The 23,312-nt window shown below is 49.6% G+C and overlaps 1 protein-coding gene across 1 annotated transcript; it reads left to right on the forward strand.

Moving 5' to 3' along the window:
• Window positions 1–2,461: 2,461 nt before the first annotated feature.
• On the forward strand, window positions 2,462–21,965 carry CDR2L (cerebellar degeneration related protein 2 like). The gene is made up of 5 exons (XM_056506170.1): window positions 2,462–2,948; window positions 15,064–15,176; window positions 16,547–16,695; window positions 17,552–17,716; window positions 19,224–21,965. Exons 1-5 carry the CDS (start codon window positions 2,870–2,872, stop codon window positions 20,107–20,109), a joined length of 1,392 nt encoding a protein of 463 aa, XP_056362145.1. The 5' UTR covers window positions 2,462–2,869; the 3' UTR covers window positions 20,110–21,965.
• Window positions 21,966–23,312: the final 1,347 nt, after the last annotated feature.

Raw genomic sequence — 23,312 nt, forward strand, 5'->3', positions numbered from 1 at the left:
GGTCCCCGTGGTCCCCACAGCCCCTGCCTCATCTCCACTCATGGCAGAGCACGGCTTTTCTCATTTCTCATTTTCTCATTTCTCCTTCCTCGCTATCTCCTCCTTAGCTCCCTCCGCCTTCTCTTCTGCTCCATCCTTTGCCTTATCCCTGCATCAAGTTGCTCCCATGTCACCGCTTCTCTCCTTTTCTTGCCCCTTTTCCCATCCCTCTGCCCGCAGCCTTTGTCCCCTGGAGCTCCTTTTCCAGTGACAGCTCTGTCGAGCCATCACCGGCCACTGTCAGAGCCTGGTCCCAAGCCCAGATGCTCCAGAGGTGCAAGCAGGATGGCAGGTGCAGGACAAGAGCCAGCTCCGGTCTGTCCTAGCCCTGGTTGAAAGGAGCCAGGAACAGGCACGCTTGGAACACAGCACCTCATGAGAAGCTCATTGCATGCGGTGGCCCATTAACCCTAATGAAATTCCACCCACACACAAGGAGAGTATGTTTTATAACCCTGGATGCCGGGAATTCAGGATTTGGCACTCACTGAACACCCCAAAGCAGATGTTTGAGGGCATTCAGTGTTGTCTTTGAAGCCATCGTCGCGGCTTTCTGCTCCAAGCAGCTCTGTGAACTGCAAGCAGGTCTTTTTGGTGTCCCTGAGTTACATTTCACAGACTCAGCTCTGCAAACCTCCTTTCTTCAGAGGAAGTGAGGTAATTCCAATCATCCTGCAAAGAAAGCAGTGTGCTGTCTCTCCAGCTGGGGCAGACTGTGGGAATTCTCATTTGCTGGCATATAACCGATACAGTGAGGTTTGATTCGACTGAGTGACATATCAGATCTGAGACATTCTGGTAAAACCTACAGGAAAAAATGTTTTCACGAAATCTACATGTCATCTGGCTTTTGCTGCCAAACAGCCTGGGGCTTTGCATCAAAGTGCTCAATATGGCTACAATATACAGATAAATTATAAGACTTTATTTTTAGGAGCAGAACACATTTGAAAAGCAATTTTTCCTCACAAATAATATGAGAGCTCTAGTCCAACTAGCCTACCACTTCAGGGCTCACCAAAAGTTGAAGCATATCATTAAGGGCATTGTCCACATGACTCTTCAACAGGCATGAGAAAGTTAAGATTTTCCCATTTCCATATTAAAATTGCTTAGAAAAAGATCTATGACCTAGAGATGGCTTTCTCCCAGATATACCAGAAGTGCTCGATTATTTTTGCTGAGTTATTCCAGCAAAAAATGCCAGGTTAAGAGACTCCTTGATTCTGGTCTGTGACTGTATCAAGGCAGATGACTTTCCAGGTAGTCACAGAATTTTCAGAATGTGTATATGTGATGCAGAGGTCTATGAGGAGAAAAGGGGAGAGGAATAGCCTGTAATTCCTCTCTTATTCCCATCTTTATCCCCCTCCTCTGGTGCTGTACACAAGAGCTGAGTACTAGCCCTTGCTTTAATCATCCAGGGGCTCCCGGCTGCCTGTCACTGCTGGATTGGATAGAGTTTTCTGACACAAATCCCATCTTTTTTGGATGCACAGTCTGCTGCTCTTGCGTAGACACTTTATATTGCCTTTTCTGTAGGCACCACTGCAAGGTAATGTGATCAAATATAAATCCGTGGAGTTCCACCACACAGAAGGAAAAAAAAAACAAAACAAAAAAAACCCTCACCGCCACCAACAAAAAAACACCATTATCTAAACCCACTGTTACTGTCACAGAAGTTGATTTGGATCTTAGAATCTCTGATAGATTTCAGGGCTGACAAGCACAAATAAATTCCCAAACTCCAGCTAGGAGAAAGACCACCATCTCTAACCCGTATTCCATTAAGGTGGAAAACACCAAAATCCCAAGACTTTTTCTGAATTTACATATATGTAACAGACATATTTCCTCATCAGAACTCCATAAATCCTGATGTCCCTGAATTTTAAGCTCACTCCATCCTTCACAAAGATAAGAAAAATGAAAAAGGAACCCGCATCAGTCACTGATTTCCCATCAGTGTAAAACAACATAGGGTTGGAGGAAGACACCACACTGAGGAAATGCTGTGGGGCTGTTTGTATGGGGTGTCCCCTTTTGCAGCCCCAGCTAATGGGGGATGGATTATCTTCTTGAAGAACAACCCACACAAATCCAGCAAGGCAGAGAAGGCACTGAAACCACCGAGAGATCCCGACGATTGCCCCAAGTCACCGCGAAGACCACGGCAAGGCCAGGACACGGCATTCCAGCCGCAAGCCCTGCCCCTGGCAGAGCTCCCGGCCGGGAGGGACAGAGCAGGGGACAGCGGGACAGCTCCCCTTGTCCCGTTGCCGGCAGCCCGGGCGAGCCGCACCCCGCACCGGGCGCTGCGCTGCCCGCAGCCCCGAGCAGCGCTGGGCGGAGAGAAGGAGGCGGAGAAGAAGGAGGCGAAGGAGGCCGGTCTCGCCTCGCCTCCCCCTTCCCTCTCGCCGGTTTTCTTTGCAGCATTTCCATGCTAGAGGTCCCCACCGAGCTGCGGAGCGAGGATCTGCCTGGCTGCGCCGGGCCCTCTTCCTTCCTTTGTGCATCCCCCAGCCCCGTGCGAGCCGTGCCCCCCCGCCCCGGCCGCCACGTCCCCGCTGCATCCCCGGCTCCGGAGCCGCCCCCGGCCTTGCAGGCAGGAGGAAGCCGCCCCTCCGGGCACGCAGAGCCGGGGCAGCCGCCAGGCACCGGCTGCCACGTCGTGCCACCTCCTCCTTGCCGGCCCGGCCGGGGCACCGAGGCCGCATCCCCGCCCGCATCCCTGCCCGCATCCCCGCATCCATCCCGCTCCGCGCTGCGGAGGCTCCGGGCCCCCCTTCGGCGGATGCTGCGCGTCTCCCCGGGCCGCTGGTGCTAAATGCTGAGCGCCGACAGGATGGATGAGTTTCAGAGCGAGGAAGAGGAGCCCTGGTACGACCAGCAGGACCTGGAGCAGGGTAAGGATGGGGGCACGCCGCAAGCTGCCGGGGATGCGCGGGCAAGAGAACGAGCAGGGAGGGTGGGATACCTTCTCTGTGGACTGCTATTTGCTTGGCAAAGCCACTGCCTCATCCTGCAGCGGGTCCGCTGCTCCAAACCGCTGTCCTGGCCGAGGAAAGTTTAAAGCCGATGGATAGAGGCAGGGAGCCCAGAGCTGTCCTGAGCACCAGGGCAGTAAATAATTTGTTGCGTTAAATCTTCAAGGAAGCTGGTTCCCAAAAAAACTTGCTGCAGGCAGAATTCAACAGGGGTAGTTATGACACTGCTTTTATTTCAGAGAGTAGTCCAAGGTAGAGTTACCTGACACATTAGTTAGAAATTAATACATGGGAAATAATGTATTGATAAGGATGCTGAAAGTCTCTCTCAAAAGCTTTTGCTGTCCAAGCCCAAATCCAAAGGGATCTTGAGCTTCTTAGTCGCCTAATTACTTCTGGAGATTTTTCCAATCAGCCATAAAACCAGAAGAAATATGAGAGGAGAGGAAAAAAAATCAAGGCCAAGTTTCAAGCAGCAAAAGAAGCCTTGTTAGAAGATAAACGTTCATTCATAGTTTGCTTTGAAGCAGCTATACCTAGTTCAATGGAATGTTTGCACTAAGGCTGGACAGTTGGTGTCTGTATTTGGGGCTATTTTAAATTTTATTTTTCTTATCTTAATATTTTCAGTCAACACGCAGTAAGTAAATAACTGGAAGAAGTCCCATATCAGGCCAGTGGCCCAGGAATGAACGGAATTGATTTGCCAATGCATAGCAAAAAATCATTCCTACCCAAACACAGTTCCCCTCTGGCATATTGTGCTATAGGTACAGTTTTATATTTGCTTTTCCCAGCTGGCTGTCAGCAGGGGTGTGCAGTCCAGCTGCAGTGCCTCAGCCCACCATCGCTCCAGTACATTATGTCATGAAGTTTATACAACTTCAGCTGCAGGACAGGGGCCCAGCAAGGAATGATAACCAGTCCCCCAAGGGTTGTCACAGCTGGGCTTTAATCCCAATTTCTCAATTGACAGGAAGTAGTGGGATACTGGGCCCTGTTCTTTGAAACACAACACTCAAACAAAGCCAAGAGCACAGAGATGAAGCTATCAGCTGGATAAACAGTGGAGCCTTTGAATGCTCAGAAATTCACATTTCTGGGTGACGTCTTCCCATGGCTCACAAGGGGCCTGGGCACTGATCCAGGGGTGGGACACAGGCTGAGGAACAGCAGAACTAGGGATGAATATAGGAAGTGTTGAACAACGTGGGACCAATTGATTTTCAGTCTAACTCTGTCCCTGGTGTGAGGTTCATGAGTCAGCACTGGCACTGTACTGGCTCACAACAATAAAAGCACCTTCCCACTGCAGGCCAGATTCCCAGTTCTGTCCCAGCAGCCTAGAAACAGAATGACTGTCTCCCAGTGATGGATTGATGCAGGCTACGGGCTCCACTTTTGAGCACATACAGAACTGGAGGAAAACACAAACCCAAAACAAAGCCCAGCTGTGGGTTTGCAGCCTCCTGTGTATGAATAGGGGCTGCTCAGATTTGCACAAACTCAAGGAGAGATGCGGGAAGGCTTTAACTGGAATCAGCCAAATGGAAAGGTCCTACGGGGTAATTACAACCGTAATTAATTTGCATGATGCACAAAGCATCACAGAGGACAGTGCTAGACTTTGTCCACATACACTGTGCCTTTGCATGACACCCAGAGGTCTTTGGTGGCGGCACAGCCATGGAGCTGTTGATTTGGGAATGGGGGGTGGAAGCACAGCACAGTACATCCAGCATGGCACGATTAGAGGCGTTACTAAGAGGATTGGCATGCCAAGAGCCCAGGGTCGAACAGAAACCCACGCCTGGCAGCAGCACCAGCAGGGCAGAGGACAAAAGCAGAGGCTTAAAGACCATTCCTTAGGAGCAAGGGGTGGGAGAAACATGGAACAATCCAAGCTAGGAGAGCAGAGAAGGTTCTTCTGTGAACCAGTTGGTTGCTGGGTCTTTATCGTCATTTCACAGCATCATCAAATATTTATTACATTTACATCCAAAACTGTTTGCTAAGCAACAGATGGCTTAACTGGGAGCTCTGTGATAATTATGTTAATTAACCATTTTAGCACCGGAGTGGAAATCATGCTCCAGCTCCACACCAGGCACCTGTTACTTTCTACATCATCCTCCATGAGCTTCACCTTGCCAAAGTAACTGTTTTTCTTCAAAATAATAATAAATCCCAATCAATCTTTCTTTCCCCTGAAGTGTCCACAGCAACTGGGTACATCCACCACATGCTTTGGAAGCAGCAAGATATGATCCCCAGCCTCAAGGCCCTTCCAGCCTTGTACAGATTAAGCCAGTGCCTTTCAGACGCTGTTACCTGTTTCCTGCACACTGTAACACTCTGTGGCTCAAGGCATTGTACCAAGATGCCTTAGCACATGGAAGCAGAGATTCAAATCCCAGCCAGGACCCCCAGCAATGACTTGGTAACAGCAGTGGTGTCCTGTGAGGTTTCCTTTGCAATGATGTTGCTTCTGGGAAGGCTTTCTGATTTGAGGAAAGTGGTAAAAATGGAGCTGCAATTCCCTCATACCATGACTTAGCTTATTGCTTTGCAAGCCTGAAGAGATATCAATGCTGCTTTTGTCCAGCCACCTGCCATGGGCCAGGGAATCTGTGCTTCTAAGTGTCAAAACCATAATAAAATTCTGGTGAGCCTTTTCCAGCTGTTGAGAACTGATGATGTGGCTATAGTTGCATCACACCCTGCGCACAGAGCCTACGTGGAGCCAGACCCCAAGAGAATGAATGAGCTAAAATTAGAGAGCCTGAGCTGCAGATGAGTGGGGGCACCTTTCCTGTTCATCAGGAGCATTTGTGTTTGGGAGGGCTGCTTGTGTTTGGTGTGCCAACTCAGTTGCATCTGGATCCAAATACACCCAGCAGCTCTGCCAGCCACTTCCAGCCTTCATCTCCCCCGCAGCAATCTCACAAGATAAATCCTCCTTGCAGTCATCCCACTGCATTCCCTGATCTTCCCAGCCTCCCTATCCCCCTGCCAGCATTCAGGTCTCTGAGCAGAGTGCAGCCCAAGAGGAGGCCTCTCAAAGCCACCCTTCTGATCCCTGGTCCTAGCCATAGCTTAAAGCACGTGGGGTGATCTGTGTGTCCTGCATGGGGCCAGGAGTTGGACCTGATGATCCTGATGGGTCCCTTCCTACTCAGTGTATTCTAGGATTCTGTAAGTGTGGGATGATTCCTCCCATGTCAGTAAGCAGCCTCTCACTGCTCTGAGATAGGCAGCAGGGCCAGAGGGAGTGCAAGAACCAGCACATCACCTCATTGCCACTGTGAGACCAACTGTCCTTCTGGGCAGCCATAGAAACGTTTGAGCCAAACCATCTGCAATGCAGGCTTAGGATGTTACAGCTGTAACCTCTAAAGGTCTCCAGATTTAAGGATCTCTTTTAATTCCTCCTCCTCTTGCCAAGCATCTGACTGCTTGAGCACTAAGAAGGAAAATGACACAAGGTGCTGAGCTTGCACCACTGCCAGCTCATCTGTAAAGACACAGGGTCACCAGTGCTCCAGTGACCAGATCCTGGCATTGGATCCCAAAGCATTCACTGCACAGGGGAGCTGGTGAAACTCCATATTCTGCCCCTCATGAGGCAGTTATCCCAGCAGTGCAGGGACAAGGCACACACCTTGCCTGTCCTCCAGGAGCACAGCAGTTATCTACCCACCCTCCCTCCCTCCCCAGAGGCAAGCCAGAAGGACAGAGCTTTGCCTGCAGTAGTGGCTGAGCCACTTATTTATTTAGCAGTACCGTACAGCAGGTAGCTTATGGAAGTGGAAAGTTTTCAGTGACTAATTGCTGAGCTGCTTAGGAATGACAAGAGGGACTAGAAAAGTCACAGGAGACAAGGAAATAAGATGACAGGTTAGTCTAAGGAAGTGATGAGAGGCTCCAAATATGGGGGGGAAAAAAGAATATATATAGATGTATTTTCCTAGGGTGAAAATTCCCCTGTTACATGAGGCAGCAAGAAAAAGGGGCACAAGAAAGCCCCACAGAGCAACTTTCAGTGAGAGACCACAAGCTCCTCTCCACATCTGCTGAGCTCAGACACATAGTTCCAGCTGTGGGAGGGAGGAGAATTAGAGGAACTGCTGGAAAGGGAAAAGGGAAACAAAAAAAAAAAAACAACCTGAAAAAAACAAAAGCAAACAAATCAGCGTTTTTCATATTTCCTATCCTGAAACTATCAGTTAACAGTGGCAATTCTCCTTGGCAAGGGTATGCACAAAGGATTTATGGTCTGAATCCTCAAGGACGTTTTCTCCCAGCAGCTCTGAGCCTGAGGGACTGGGATCCAAGGCACTGGCCACTAACACCCTGCACATGGAGCCTGTTCCTCCACCCCAGCATTTTCCAATCCTCTTTCTTTGCTCCGTGCTAGCCAGTGCTGGCTGGTGACAGGGTGGGTGCCCTGACTCAGTGTGACAGGCAGGAACCCCTTGGAGCAGTGACAGCACCAGGGTCCCATCCTGCTCCTGCTGAAAGCAGTGCCAGCACTCAGGATAATGCACTGTTCGCTCACTCCCACACTCACACACTCTCTCCTCTCCCAAAAGGCTTTCCCAGAGCAGCACAGTGCTAAATTCTCCAACAGATCTGTGTGCTCACTCCAAATACACATTCAAAGTTTGTACTTAATCTGCCCAAAAACAGGTACGTGGCCCAAGAATTTAGGAAAATATCTCCAAATGAAACACCCCAAAGGAAGGAGACCAGATGTTACACAATTGCTGCTTTTTGCACAGCTGGGAATTTCAATGGGATTTTATGTTACAGATGGGTTGTTTTTTTCCACGTGTATTTAACAAACAGTTAACAAACATCTCTCCAAAAAGCAACTGTTCCTCTGCAGCTTTTTGGGAAGTCACTGTTGTCTATTCCATGTGTTGTGCAGCTGTCCTGGCCCTGCTCAGTTAATTTACCTTCTCCCTGAAGAATTCAGACTCTAGTCTGTAATATCCAGGTCCATGCTGGCCTCTTCCAAATATGCATCTGCAGTGCCAACATTTGTAGCAGGGAGATGATCATGTCATCTTCCAAGTTTTCTTGGTGCACAAGGAAGTGTTGAGTCCTGGGAAGGCACCTGAACTGGGAGGTGGTGGCCAAGCACTGGTATCTGCTGGAGGAGGCAAAGCAAGGAGAAGCACAGCAAACCCCACAAGCATTAGTCTTTGCAGCAGAACTGTGTCAGGGACACTGGTTTTGGTGTTGGGACCCCAAAAGAAGTATTGCTCTGCATCCTGCTCAAGACTAGTGGTGGACATAACACCAATTATTTGAGAGTACATCAAGTATTTCATCACTCCCTTTCCCTGCAAACTCAGACTGGAAGGTTACAGCCCTGTGCTCTTCCTGTGCAGCTGCACAGATCACTCATCTGAGGTCAGGATCTCTTCCCACATGGGCAGCATGTCCAGTAGCCAGGCACAAGGCAGCTGGGCTGTGAGATGGGCACCTGGAGGAACAGGGCTTCCTAAACTCCCCAGCACCAGATGGGAAGGGGCAGCACCCTGCAAGATAATACACTTTTCTTCAAAGTCAACAAAAAGGGTTGCTGGAGAAGAGGTGGGCAAGTTTTTGGCATTGCTGCAGAGGGTCAGGCTGTTTCTGCATTTAGCTGTAACACGTGCAAGAAAGGTCTCTGCACCTATATGCCTCTGGACATGAGAGGTAGCAGACAGAAGTAACCAGCAGTGGCAGTGCTGGCAGGGGTCTTGGGGGCTGCCACAGCTGCACAGTGACAGTTGTGCTGGAACTGTTGCTCCCCCAGTGTCCAAGTCACTCAGTATCAGTGTCCCACCTGCCTCCCCCCAGCAAGAGAGGAGCAAGGGCATCTGAGGTGGCTGGAAATGGCTCAGAGCAGGGGAATATGTTGTGTGAGCAGGAACAGGGCAGGAGAACTGACACAGTTGTGGCAGCCCAGTGCTGTGGGCACCATCCCCTGCCACGTGAGCACAGTGACCTGTCCTTCACAGGGCACCTTTGCTTGGGGCTCTGCACGTGCACAGCACTGTGCTGAGCACCCTGGTGCTCTTCCTCCTTGCCCATCCTGGGTCACTTACAACCTCCTGCCCCCAAAACACACAGGGGAAAGGAGTTCTGCCACATGGCAGCCATCCACATGCCTGTGTCTTTAGCTTTAAAAAGAGTATGAGCCTTTATTCACGGTTTTCTGCAACCCAACATAATTAATTAGTAGGAGATTTGCTGCCCGGGGGAGTAGCGCACACAGGAAAGCTCTGGCTGCCTTTCTCCCTCCTCTTTCCTCACTCCTTCTCTTCAATAGCCCCACTTGTATATATTTATTTAGGACATTCTGATCCAGGTGCACTATCAGAGCCTCGCAGCCACCAGTCACCAAACTCTTACAAAGCATTTTAGCCTATAAGGCAAACACAGGCACTGAGGCAGTTTAGATAAGAGAACAGCAGGAAAAGATGCAGATGGAGCCTCAGCCATGGTCTAATAACATCCTCTGTCTTCTCATGCTTTAACAACTTGGTAAAAGGCACAGCAATTGCTGTGGGCACAAGGATGGAACTGTTCTGTGTGTGTTTGTAGAGACACAGCTCATAAGCAGAGGTGACCATCCTGGGTCTCAAGCATTAATATACATGGGAGAATTTGGGGTGAAGGATAATAAGAGAGAAGAAAGAAAAGGCATAAATTAAATTTTAAAAGTCTGGTGAGCATCTAAGAAGAATAAAAGAGACCTGATAGAGGAAATATCAAATAGAACTGAAAAATACAGAAGGCAAGGAAGGGAGCAGCAGGGGCTGATAGAGCTGGAGGGCTTCACTGCAGCACAGCACAGTACACAGAGTGTGTCCCTGAGCCCCTTGTCAGGGATTTCCACTCCTTATGCCCAGAGGGCTGAAGAAAGCTGTTCTCAGTGCACTGGGCTTGCCTTGACCCCCTGCCAAACACCCCCCTGCCACCACCTGAGCCCCTCCCACCAGGGTCGCTTGCACAGCAAAATGCAGCACAGGAGCACGTAACAGATTACACAAGAGAAAGAAAAGGAAGGAAAAAAACCAAGCAGGAAATCCAGAAAATCTCATTAGGGTAACAAAAATGCCAGTGTGACCAACATCAGCTCAGCCCAGCAAGAGCCACAGTTTGAAAGGAGGAGAAGCAAGAGGAGGAGGCAGCTGTGCTGCCAGGGACTTAGGCACCCTGTTTGCTCTCACCCAGCCCTAACAGAGGCTTTTCCCCATCTGCTTCATTGGGGCTGTTTTAAAAGCAAGCTCTGCCTTTGTGGAACACCCCACTAAACCAAAATAGCAGACCTTCCCAAAAAACACACAGAACACCAAGTGCAAAGCTGAACTGAGCAGCAATGTTTGAGTTATGCCAGTGTAAAAGCGATGGGGAATCCACGTCTCAGCAGCAACACTGGTGACTGACTCTGGAAGCTCTGGCTGGCCTTGGGAAACACTATCTTCTGTGGAATGGGCATGTTGGAAGGGCTTTTTCAGGTTGTTTTTGAGATGTTGCCAGATGGCATTTCCTTCCCTGCACCCTAGCAAGTTCCATTGCAATGCCTTATACAGGCCAAGTACAGAGATTGCCTCTATCACCTACCATGGAGCAGCAGTAAGTGATATACAGAAGCTGATCTTCTCTGTAAAATACCCAGACAGCACAATCCCTTGCAACTATGAAGGAAAATAAATGAGTAGCAAGTATTCCCTACCCCAGGGTAAACCAGCATAGCATCATTCATTTAGACTTTGAAAGGCATAATTGCACCCACCCTTGACTTTAAGTACCCATGTGTAATGGAGCAGACAGCAAATGCCATTAAATTAAACGTCAACAGCATTAAACATCAGTTCTTAACTCTCAATGTACCCCATCCATCAGCTCACAAGCACCCTGAGCTTCCTCCAGAGACCTTCCCACACTTCTGCCTGCTCTTCAGCAGAGGCAGCACAGGACAGGAGCAGCCCTTTCCACAGCCCCACACTTAGGAAGGGGCCACAAGTAATTCCTGTGTACATGCTCAGCTGCAAAACCATAAACCCTTGCTCATCTGTGCCACACAGCAAAGGACTTCTGTGCCCCCTGCAAGCTGCTGGCTTTGCAGGACAGGGACAGGACTGCTTTATTAAAGGTGAGGAGCCAAGTGCATCATCCCCAGTGTGTTCTCTCACAGCCTAAATGTGAGAATCCTTGCTGCAAGAGAGTTGACAGGGGGAAGTCCAAAGCAGCTGCACCAGATGGTGGATTCCTCAGAAAGCTGCATTTATGAGCAGCATCTGAACAGCTACCAGATCATCATCGTGCCAAGAGCAGCCAAAACCTGCCTGGCACCAGACTTATGCTCTCCCAAAGTCACAACCAGGAGATGCTGGAGGGAAGAAACCCCTCCAGAGGGCTGTGGCAGAGTGCTCTGCTCAAACAGATGCAGGCCAGCACTGGGAAGGCAGACACAGCTCCAAGTCCTCTTTGAGCCTTGTACAAGGCTGGGGAAGCACCCAGCTCTGCTGCAGCCTCAGGCAGGTAACATCTGCCTGTAACACTGCCACAGGATGTGCCATGAGGGAACACCCCACAGTTTGTCCCTCAGCCTCTTTCCAGCAAAGGCAACCTGTTACAGCTTTTGGATCAGGATGGGGTTTCTTCAAATTTCCTCAGTGGCTCAGAGGTAGTGGAATTATTACTGGGCTGCTGCTGCTGCTGATCCCTGCAGCTCCAGGGATGTGCCTTCTTGATGTTCTGCCCAGCCCTGCTCCCCTGTACCGAGCACTGCTTGGATTCAGCTCTCACTCCCTTCCCACCATGTGGTATCCCTTCTCATCCCCACCCTCCTTGCTCAGAGGTTTTCCCATGGAAGCTTTCAGAGAAATGCAGCCTCCATCCCTCCCTCCCTCCCAGAGGCACAGCCCTTTGTTTGGGGACACAGCACGTCTCCTTGGCTGCTGTTAATTAGAAGGGTCACGTCAGTGCCTGCAGTGCAGGGAGCCAGAGGGTGACAGGCTGGTGCTGCCCGGGACAGTTTCCATCCACAGTTCTCTCCTGATAGGATTTGGCAGCATCAAGATCCCATTTTTGAAGTTGAGCATTGGCCATTTCACAGTGGTGCATTCAGCACAGGCAGGATGTGGAGGGATGGGGCACATCCAGCGGACACACAGCACTTCATTTCTCCTCCTGCATCCAGAGGGGAGGGGGAAGGGAGGCACCAGCATATCTGCTAAATTAGGGCAAGTCCTTCAGCACTGCCTGGCTGATCTGACAGTGGAGAAGCAAAGAGGAATATGAAAAACTATAGGTTAAACCATAGTACTATGTAGAAAGGATTCCTGAATTCCTAAACAGTTCTTTTTTTCCCCCAAATAACTTGGTGAAATTTCACATTTAGCCTCGGGTTTCCAAGGTCTCTGTGGAGAGGAGCTGTGTGTTCCCTCAGCCCATGCAGAGCCACAATTAGTACAAAGCTCAAGAGGGATCTGGTCTAAAGATGACATTAAAGCACTTCCACAGCATCCCCTCCCTCCCACAAGCCGGGAGGAGGGACAGGTGGGGAAGAACTCGGGCACAAGGGGGTGGATGAGACAGGATTACCAAGGATGCTTTGGCTGGCGGGCAGAGAGTGAGGGAGTGTGTGTGACAATGGCTGAGGCAGTTAAAAGACACTAAAAGAACCAATTCCCCCATGTCCTTCAAGCCCGGAGTCTCCCAGGCCCTTATGCTCAAAATGGAAACAAAGACTCAATTTCCTCCTCAGAGCCCAGCCCCATTCTTTCCTCTTTCCCACTCGTCCCCAAACACTGCCCATTTCCCCCATTAAATTATTGCTGACAGAGCCCTTTAAATTACAATGCAGGATCTTGCACTGCCTAATCCACTTAACTCAACCCCAGCTGATTAAATTGGATGCCATATGGTGGGAGAGCACTAGTGTAATCCACAGGGATGGGGACACACTTGACTCATTACCTGGAGCACAGCACGGAGCCCTCTCATCCACACCTCCACATCGGGGCCCTGCTTGCTGCCAGGGATGTGATTTCCAAGGTGCCACTCTCCAGCAACAACACTGGCTCTGGCAAGGTGGTGCTGACATTAAACACAGCCCCAAGCAGCTTAAAGGCACAAATTATCCTTCATCACTGCTGGCATCTGGCTGTTTCCCCAGCCCCAGCTGGTGTAGCAAACACTCAGGTCTCCCAAGGGCACTTTATAAACTAGGGAAATTTGGTGCTTGGAAAAAAACAAATAGGTGGAGGAAGTCTGTCCACGGGGAAATGTGTCAATAACTTGATCACAGGGAGAGCTGCAACTGCAGCTCTTGGGCTGGGTCCCTGTGCAATGAAGAGGATTATAATTTAAAAGGTCATAGCCCTTTTAAAAATAACACCCTGCAATGCAGGGCACAGCTGGAGAGCACATTCCCATGGAAAGGGGAGATTCGAGGACATACTGAGCAGCTGTTGGCAGCACCACATCTGGGGAGCCAGCAGAAAGAAACATGGGCAACACACAAACTAGTAACATATCAGCACACCCCACAGCACAGCATTATCCATCCATCCATCCATCCATCCATCCATCCCTCCCTCCCAGGCACTGACAGCACTACAGCTCGCCCCCTGGCAAGCACTCGTGTCCAAGGTTAGCACAAGCCTCATTTTGTGATGTGTGAGAGGTCAGGAGTTTCCCAGGCTCAGAATACATCCCAGGAGTCCTGGTTCCCCATCTTATTATCTCAGTGACCAAGTATCCCTCTTTCCCAATCAACTGCATGGCCAAACGAACCTCTGGAGAAAATTATAGCTACTCTCAGCCCTGGCAGAGCCTTTGCAAAACACATCATTAGATGCAGACTAGAGGGGAGCATTACAACAGGCTAAGAAAATGCCAGGGCAGGAGACTCAGGTCCCCTCACACCTTGCAGGATTGTCACTCCTTAATTACCTACAGCTCCATGATAACCACACCAGGGGAAGAAAGAGCAACAACACACACCAGGACCCATTTCCTTACCTTTTGGAAGGATTAAGGTCAGATTTTCACTCTGCCATCCTGAGCTGTTACCTCTAGAAGCCCCAAGAATACTGAACACCTGTTCATAGTCAGGTTTTAAGAACCAATTCCTGTGTGAAAGCTAAGGGCTGTTGTCAGAGCCAGCTGTGCTGTCTCAGCCTCACAAACAGCATCCCCTGTGTGCTCAAGCTTTGGCCAACACAGGATTCACAGGGCCTAGAGACTTTTTCTTTTCCCAGCAGCAAAAACAGCATTTTAAACTGACCACACTGTCAACATCTACTTTTTGCATATTTCCTGAAGTCAAACTATTTTAGTAGCTCCCTAAGTGTGTTTCGAGGTGGCTGAGAGTGAACACAAAGTGGTTTCTCCTTTCCCTGGAGCTGCCCCAAGGAAAGAGCCTTGGATTTGGCCACTGCAGCACTGCCAGGGCAGCACATCTGGAAGGTGCCTCCAGCCCCCTCGGGCCAGGCAGGGTTTTATTACTCCTGTCAGTCTATTAGGGGGTGATGGATGGAGGCTGACAGGGAAGGCAAGGCACTCCCTTCGTTAGAGATAATAATGTAATTTAGAGAGCATCCCCAAAGCCCTGCAGGGCTTTACCAACCTTTTGCTCCATTCTGACAGGTGCTGAGCCCTTCTCAGCAATAGGGGATGGAGGTGCTGAGCACCTGCCACAGCCCAGATCCTGGGCTGACCCTGGTTACAGTGTGCAGGGGAGTGCAGGAGGGTTTTGCAGCCAGCAGAGCACCAAATTGTCATTGCATGGAGGAGCTGCAGTCTGAGCTCAGCCTCCCCTTGTTCCTGCAGCCCAGCAAGACAAGAGGCCAGATCCTGTATATTCTGTGAACGTGCACCCACATCAAAACGTGCCAGTAAAACCAGTGCCATGAAAAATGTCCTGCTGTGCTTGGTGTGGGGTCATTTCTTGTGGCAGGGAGAGATCCCACCACACCCAGACCTGGAGCTGTGCGAAGTGCAGCAGCTTTGTCCCTCTGCTTTTCAGACTTGCAGTTGGCTGCAGAGCTGGGGAAGACACTGCTGGAGAGAAACAAAGAGCTGGAGGACTCCCTGCAGCAGATGTATGCCACCAACGAGGAGCAAGTGCAGGAGATTGAGGTAGGGACACAGTCGGGACAGGGGTGGGGACAGGGGCTGCTTGGGCACCGCTGTCACCTGAGGGTGAAGGTGGGAAAGGGGCACTTCCACCAGAGCCAGCAAGGCAGGGATGTGCTGTGGGGCATGGGAGCTGAAGTATCTTCTGTAAGTGCCTGAAGCAGGATGGATTAAAGTCTGTTTGAGTTTTAAAGTCTGTTTTAAAGTCTGCTGATGGATTAAAGCTCATCCCAGCCCTGGGGAGGGTCTCATTCCCCCATTAATTGGCATTTTCCCTATTCTCACATCCTCATTCCCTGCCCAGATGTGCACACCAGATTTTGGCACCAGATTTTGGCACCAGGCTGAATCTGGGTCACGTTTGGCTTTCCCCTGCACATCCATCACCCTTCACACTCATGTCTCTTTGCTCTGCTGCAGCTTTCCCTTGATCCCAGAGACTCAGAATTGTGTTTGTTCCCAGCTGGCCCCTCAGCACCCCCATAACACAGCCCCCTTTGTTAGAGGCATAAAATAGCCCTTTCTCCAAGAGCTCCAATCTAAACCCCCATTTCAAGGATACTGTGGGGTCAGGGCAGTATTTCTAAGAGCTCACAGAACTGATCTCAGAGGCTTAAACCTGCTGTGCCTGGGAGGGTTTTCATCCACTGGAAACCTTCTAGGGATCTATGAGTTTAAAAAGATTGGACACCCCTTGATTTAAAAGGACACAGGGCAGAGGAAGGCTGCCAGTTCACAAGAGCAGCACATGATGCTGCAGGGATCAGACAGCTGATGTTTGAGGGAACTAGTGGATGGATTTAGCCATCCCCCCTCCAGCAGCCTGTCAGAAGCACATCCATCATAGGATCTGGAATCTGGGCCCACTGAGAGTGAGCATCTGAGTAGATGCCCCTCTCCTAGTCTTCTGAGAATAAGATTTTGCAATGGCAGACTTACAGAAAAGGGTGTGCAAATCCACAGAAACCACAGGTCTCTTCATATTTCACAGACTCAGAGTTTTAGCCTGAACTCCCAATGAAACACAGCTTCTGCAATTGATCTGTCAGAGGATCCAGTAACCAACTGGCCAATTTCAGTCAACTTTCAGTCCCAGGGGTATCAACTTTCTTTGGTACTGGGAATAATAAAGCAGCTGAATAGAGAGAGAGAGGTTAGTGCCCTTCACAGAGGGCAGGGGAAGCTCAATCGTATTTTAGACACAAAAATATTTACAGTGGTCAGGGGGATGAATATTTCATCTGTGGAAGAGACTTCACCCAGACAGAGCCACAGAACACATTGTCAGGGGAAGGAAAGGCTGTAGGAATTTCTGCTTGTGAAAAAACTGGTTTTTTGGACATGGAGTGCTCATGCTTCCCTTTTCCTGGCAGTACCTGACCAAGCAACTGGAGATGCTGCGGCAGATGAACGAACAGCACGCAAAAGTCTACGAGCAGCTGGACCTGACAGCACGGGACCTGGAGCTGGCTAACCAGAAGCTTGTGCTGGAAAGCAAGACTTCCCAACAGAAGATCCAGTGGTACAGCCTCCCCTGGATCTTCAAGATCCAAAAGCCTTCAGCTCACCTTTCCCCTGCCCCAAAGTGCAGCCTGTCATTGCTCTTTGAGCCATTCTCTTTTGTATCAGCCCACTTTGGCAGCTGTTTAGAACAAAAGTGTGTTGCAGTAATGCTGGTGAACAGGGTCAGCCACAGCACAGACATCCCTGGGATGAGGGCTGGATAAAGGAGTGTCTGAAGCTACCTGGAGAGAGGCACAGAAACCTCTCCTCAGATGTGTTTCCTTTGAGAAAAGGCACATAATCCTATCAGGGAGATCCCCAGTACACAGCCCTGAAAAAACACCAGGCACAGATCCAGCAACTCATGAAACCCTGGCTAGTGCTGAAACACCAGTTTATCAATAATATTTCTTTCCTAAGATAAGCCCATGATCAAGGTCATCCCTAGAAACAACAGCCTAAGCCATGTCCTTGTAATGCAGCATCATTTGCAAACAACTGTGTAGAGAAGGAATTTCTGAGCAGAGTGTTTTACAAACTATCTGCAAACAGAACAAAAATCTCTGGCCAGTCTGTTTCTTTACAAGATAAAAAAAGAAAAGAGGAATAGATGCTTGTTTTAAGTGCAGAGATATTCCAGGATAGTGCATAGAGGTGACTCTTTCAGCCAACTGATCTGAGGACAGAAAGACTCAAATCAATCCCCTTGTCCCTTTTTTATAACCAACCCCATTCAAGAGTGACCACACAGAGAAAGACCAACAAAAAACAAGTGCTGCCATAATCCCTAGTCTGGATTTTTCTATAGGAAAAAAACGCTTTTTAGGAACCTGTAGTGCCTGGCTCTTCACCTGTGCTCCCTCCTCTCTCTGCAGCTTGACAGAAACAATCGAGGGGCTGCAGAATCAGGTGGAGGAGCTGCAGAAGCAGGTGGAGGAGATGAGGAGCTTGGAGCAGCTCCGCATCCGGAGGGAGAAGAGGGAGCGGCGCCGAACCATCCACACCTTCCCCTGCCTTAAGGAGCTGTGCTCCAGCCCCAGGTACAGAGCCTTGGCTTTGGCAACCCCTCCAAACTGCTCCCCACAAACAGGGGAGGCCATGGGTGAGCCCCTCTGGGTGCACAGAAACCCCTCAGACACAGAGGCTGGGCATCAGAGCCTGAAGCCACAGCTGGAGCTGAAGGGGGGATGTTCTCTCACCAACCCACCTGCCTGAGGTGGTGTTGGCAAAGCAGAGCCTTCATCATCCCAGCTCAGTGATACTTCCCTTCCCAAACCTGCACAGCTTGTTTTCCCTTTCCAGCTGCCTTCCACCACAGCTCACCAAAACCAGTTGGGATGGTGCATTTTGTGCTGTGTGACTCCAGCACTCCCCAGGATCACCAGTCACACACCCGGACACACCACGTGCTGCCAAGTGCTGTACAAACACCTTCAGCACTACTGCACCCTTAATCCTCCTCAAAACCTGCTACTGTGTTAATTCACTGACCTCATGAGGGCATTTCTTGCTCAGCTTTGTCCACAAAAGAGGGTTCTTTAAATAGATAAGCAATCAATAAACTTTGTTACTGAAAGCATCCTCTGCCAGAGGATACAAACCAAAGACATTTTCACTGCAGCATCAATGGGGAAGTTAATCAGGCCATAATCTGACCCCCAGCAAAATCCACTTAATGTCTCTGTGGTTCTTTTCCCCCCAGTCCCCCAATCCCACTCTCTCCCCCTACCACAGGACCTTGCAGCCCCACTGTTGGCTCTGAAGGTCAAGCTGCCCTTCAGGCCTTGAAATTTGTTCAATACCCCCCACCACAGCCATGCCTCCCAGGGGAAGCCATGGAGCTTGCACTTTTCCAGTCTGTTCTAAACAAACAGGATGCCATGGGTGCTTCACTGAGGAGGAAAGCCCAAATTCCTGAAGGGAAGGGGGAAGTGCTTGTTATCACTTCCCAGGCAATGAAAAAGGGGCACCTCTATCAAAAATCTCTGTCTGCCTTGCCATGTAAAACCTGTCCTCACTCCCTCCAGAGCAGCTCCCAGGCACAGGGCTGCACAGACAGCAGCACATGTGCTTCAGGGTTTTGGTTGGGTGGGTCTGGGATTGTTGCCATATGTAGTTGTGAGCTCCACGGTGCAGAAGCAGCTGATGAACTCTAGCAGGAAAAAAACACAAAGCCACCTATTTTCAGCTCAGACTGATAGCACTTGAACACCCATTCTTGCTTCACTGCTATGCTGGTGGCTTGTCTGTTAACCAGATGTGTCTTTTACCTTGTAGGATCTCATTTCCTTCCTGTCTTTTATTACTGCTGTCCAGTAAAACTGCACGTTGTGTGGGACAGAGATTTGTCTCTGTGTCCAGAAGAGCCACATGCTGTAGTCTCCTGGCACATGGAGAAGGCACATCTCACTCCATGAGCTCATGTCCTTTTTGGACATCAGTGAATTGTTACTTACATATATTGCTACTTACATAACAATAAAGCACAAATCCCTCATGGGGGTACTTCTTGGTCAGACTCTCTCATGCATCTCTCTCCTCTTTCAGGTATGAGGACGCGTTCCAGGTCCACAGCTCTTCCACAGAATTCAACCAGAAGCCGCTGGAGAGGGAGAACGAGCGTCTCCAAGCCATGGTGAACTCGCTGCGGTCCCAGGTGAACCAGGAGAAGCAGCGGAAGGAGAGGGTGGAGCGCGAGTACACCTCGGTTATCCAGGAGTACTCGGACCTGGAGCAGCGGGTGTGCGAGATGGAGAACTGCAAACTGCGCATCAAGGAGCTGGAGGCAGAGCTCCTGGAGCTGCAGCAGATGAAGCAAGTCAAGAAGTACCTGCTCAGCAGAGAGGACAACCTGTCCGAAGCCCTCCTCGAGCCGCTGAACAACGCCCCAGAAGCGGATTACATCGACCTGTCCGAGGAGGAGGGAGGGAAGAGCCACGGGACATCCATGAGCCCCTCCCCGAACCACCCCGTGCGGAAAAGCTGCAGCGACACGGCGCTGAACGCCATCGTGGCCAAGGACGCCGTGAGCCGGCACGAGGGCAACTACACCCTGCACGCCAACAACGTGCGCAAGCGGGGCATGTCCATCCTGCGCGAGGTGGACGAGCAGTACCACGCCCTGCTGGAGAAGTACGAGGAGCTGCTCAGCAAGTGCCGGCAGCACAAGGACAGCGTGCGCCACACGGGCGTCCAGACCTCCCGGCCCATCTCCCGCGACAGCTCCTTCAGGGACTTCCGAGGAGAGGGCCACGAGCTGGAAGAGCGGAAAACCATGGAAAAGACCATCAGCAAACACGTGGAGGCCGTGGACAAGCGGCTGGAGCAGAGCCAGCCTGAGTACAAGGCTCTGTTTAAGGAGATCTTCTCCCGCATCCAGAAAACAAAAGCGGACATCAACGCCACAAAGGTGAAAAACAAGAGCAGCAAATGAGTCCTGGCTCTCCGCAGCTCCCACGTGCAATTGCAATGCCACATCTTCTTTTGAGCCCCAGGAAACGCCACGTGGCCCCTCTGCTTTGAAGGTTCGAGAGGTCTGCAAGCAAGAGAATGTCACAGGGACCCAACTCACTTTTTTAAGCTCTGGACAACCCGTTGGGACAATTGTACATTGTAGTTAGAGGATTTCAGAAACCACATGACAGATCTCTGCATGAGTTACTGCCACTGCCAGACATCACAACAGCAATGTAAACTCCACCATGAAAGAAAAGAAACCAATCTCCCCCTTCACCCTTTTCCAGCTTGTCCTACAGCCCAATTATCTGCAAGCAAAAGCCTGGATGTCCTCCAGCGTCCTGCTACAGCTGGAATACAGCATCTCAAAGTAAAACAAAAAGCCATCAGAACTTTAGGAGCTGCCCCAGCACAGCAGCCCAATCCTCCAGTTAGGTTTTATGGCTGAGAACCTACACCTGAACCCAAGAGACTTCTATCTCTGCCTTCCCCAGAGGACGGTATGGTCTTGCTACTTAAGCCATTCTCTAATCAGTCAGGTTTTTCAGCTCTTTACAATGCAAGCTCGTTGCAACTGGAAAAACTTGAAGAGAAACATAAAACTGATTGTTCCATCTCCATCAGCATCGCTCAGTGTTTCAGTCCACACTCTCCAGACCTTGCAGGCATATGGGATTTACTCGCTTTAAGTCTGCCCTGGTACTTCACCCCAGGTGAAGCACCATGCCTGGTAGGAACTCAGTGCCCAGGGCTTTCCCACAGCGAGACAAGAAGTGCTATTACAATATCAGAGACACATTTTCATCTCATGGTCTGGTACCAGCTCTCTGTGCTGTGCTCTTCAAGAGGTCATTGTCCATCGTCGCAAATCCCTTAAAAACAGCTTGCATGGGCTCACAAAACTGACTGCCAGGCACACAAGGCAGGGGATGCAGCATCTCCCAGGTCAGGAGCCTGGCCCTGGCAGTAGCATGGATCACACATCACCCCTCACTCCTGCTCCAAACATCTCCCCAGCCACCAGGACAGATTTCAGCTTCCTGCTGAAAATAATCTTTCTTGGCTGAGACACTGTCGCCTCTCATGTTCCAGTTCCCTTTCCAGCACTGAAATCTCACTTTGGCTTCCACAGACATGCAAATATGCAGCCAAAAGGCTGCTGCAGTCTCAGGAATCACCAGTTTCCAATTTCCACGAACTAGATGATGACCTTGTACAGTCAGACGTGTTTTAGGCAGAGAAGCAGCAGCTCATTACAGCTTAGGCAACACCCTGAGCATTGAGACACAAAACCCAGCAGTTCAGTGTAAGCAACCTGCTCTGTACTCACCTGGAGCAACCATCAGCTGCATCTGGATTTTCTTTTCACCAGCTTACATCCCAAAATCTTGGGTCAACAGCTGGAACCTTTGCAACATTGAAATAAAGAAATGTGAATGTGGCTTTGGAAGGGGAAGACTGTTCAAATGGAATTACCCCCCATGTCCAGGGCTTTGATGCTACAAGGAGCAACCTTTCTTTCACTCCCCATGGAATTAATGCAGAAAACCCCCCAAAATGCCCTGTTTTGTTAAGCTAAGTACCACAGAGGTAAGTTGGCAGGAGTGTGATGCTCAAACCACTCCTGCTCCAGAGGTTTCCTCCTCAAAACCACCAATGGCTCTGCTCTTCCACACTCTGCATTTCCAGTGCCCCACGGCCCCAGACACATCAGGAGCCGCATGCACGACTATGGCTACCAGCTCTGTATCAGTATGGAGAACCTTCATGCCTTATTTATTTATAATGGAAAGCAGTTGTCTAATAAAATAAAATAAATAAAAATGAACAACAGCAAGAGAAGTGTTGTTGATTTCCTGGGAGCATTCACCACCCATGACTTGGCACTTGTAGCAGTGTTGGTTTAAGCCAGGCAGTGTTTGCCCTGCAGTCAGTTGATGCTGCAAAGGTGGGGGAAAGGAGTCACCCTCACTTTCTGTTTTAAACAATCCCATGTGGATCAGCATCACAGTTCAGTGCACAACACATTAAATATCTTTTAAAATGCTCTATTCGCCTCTCAAATACAAAGAAACACCAATTTTTTCACAGCTCTTACAGTTCTTTTTACTTTTAAGAAGAGCACAAGAGTTAATTCTTTGATTTTCATGTACAATTTGGGTCGAGAAAGTGCTTCAGGCACCCTTGCAGAAAGGAAAGAGAATATGCTGAACTACTCTGCTGCATTATTTATATAACACACATTTTTGTGCACTTGGACTGCCAACACTGCCATGCAATAAAACCCCTCTTTTGTCAGCTCAGAAGTCTCTGTAAAACCACACAATTTCTAACTCCCAATTCAAATCCTATTTTTCTTTTGGCCTTTTTTGCAAACCACAAATCCAAAAATGACTGATGTAAGTAACATGATATTAGTACTTGGCTTGACAAAGGCACAGCTGCCGTGTATCAGTGGCACGTTCAGCAAAGTGCTGAGAGCAATTTTCTTCTGCATCCAAAAATATTAGTGGCCATATACACATCTTGATTGACTGTGTGAGTCAGAGTCACTTGATTCCTGCCTTAAGTGAGGCTTTCAGTGATCAGAGGAGGAGAAAATAAGCATCTTCTAGCCTTTTGTGCCACCTTTGATCTAAACTTTTCCAATTGCTTTTGGAGCCCCAAGGAAAGCTACACAATTCCACTGAGAGGGAACAAGAGAGTGCTGAGCAACCACTCTGCCAGGGAAACTGGTGTAACAGAGAGCAGCAGCTACTTAACAGCACACCCCCATGGTTCATGACAGAAAGGAAAATTGCTGCATGCAATTAAAATGGATGAGGAAAAGTCACAGGAAATAATTCTTAATTTCAGAATTTGGCAAAATCAGTGACCCTACTCAGCTCACAGCATTAAGATCAATAAGGGCACAGCTTGTCAACTATCTGGTTTCATGCTGAATTTGAAAGCTGGCATTTAGACATGTGCAGTTCCATCAGATCTGGCCTGGCTTCTCACTGTAGCACCATCTGGAATAACCCTTCAGAAGGGCACCTGTTTTTATAAACAGTGAGAGGCCACTTGAAGTAAAAATCCAAGGGATTTACAGAGCTCAAGCTCCCACAGGAAGGATTCAGCATCTTCCCTCTCTTACAGCAACTGAGACCTTCTGGAAGGCCTCTCAAAGGGCCTTCCCCC

The sequence above is a fragment of the Oenanthe melanoleuca genome, chromosome 18, assembly GCF_029582105.1.
Source record: "Oenanthe melanoleuca isolate GR-GAL-2019-014 chromosome 18, OMel1.0, whole genome shotgun sequence".
Taxonomy (NCBI): Eukaryota; Metazoa; Chordata; class Aves; order Passeriformes; family Muscicapidae; genus Oenanthe; species Oenanthe melanoleuca.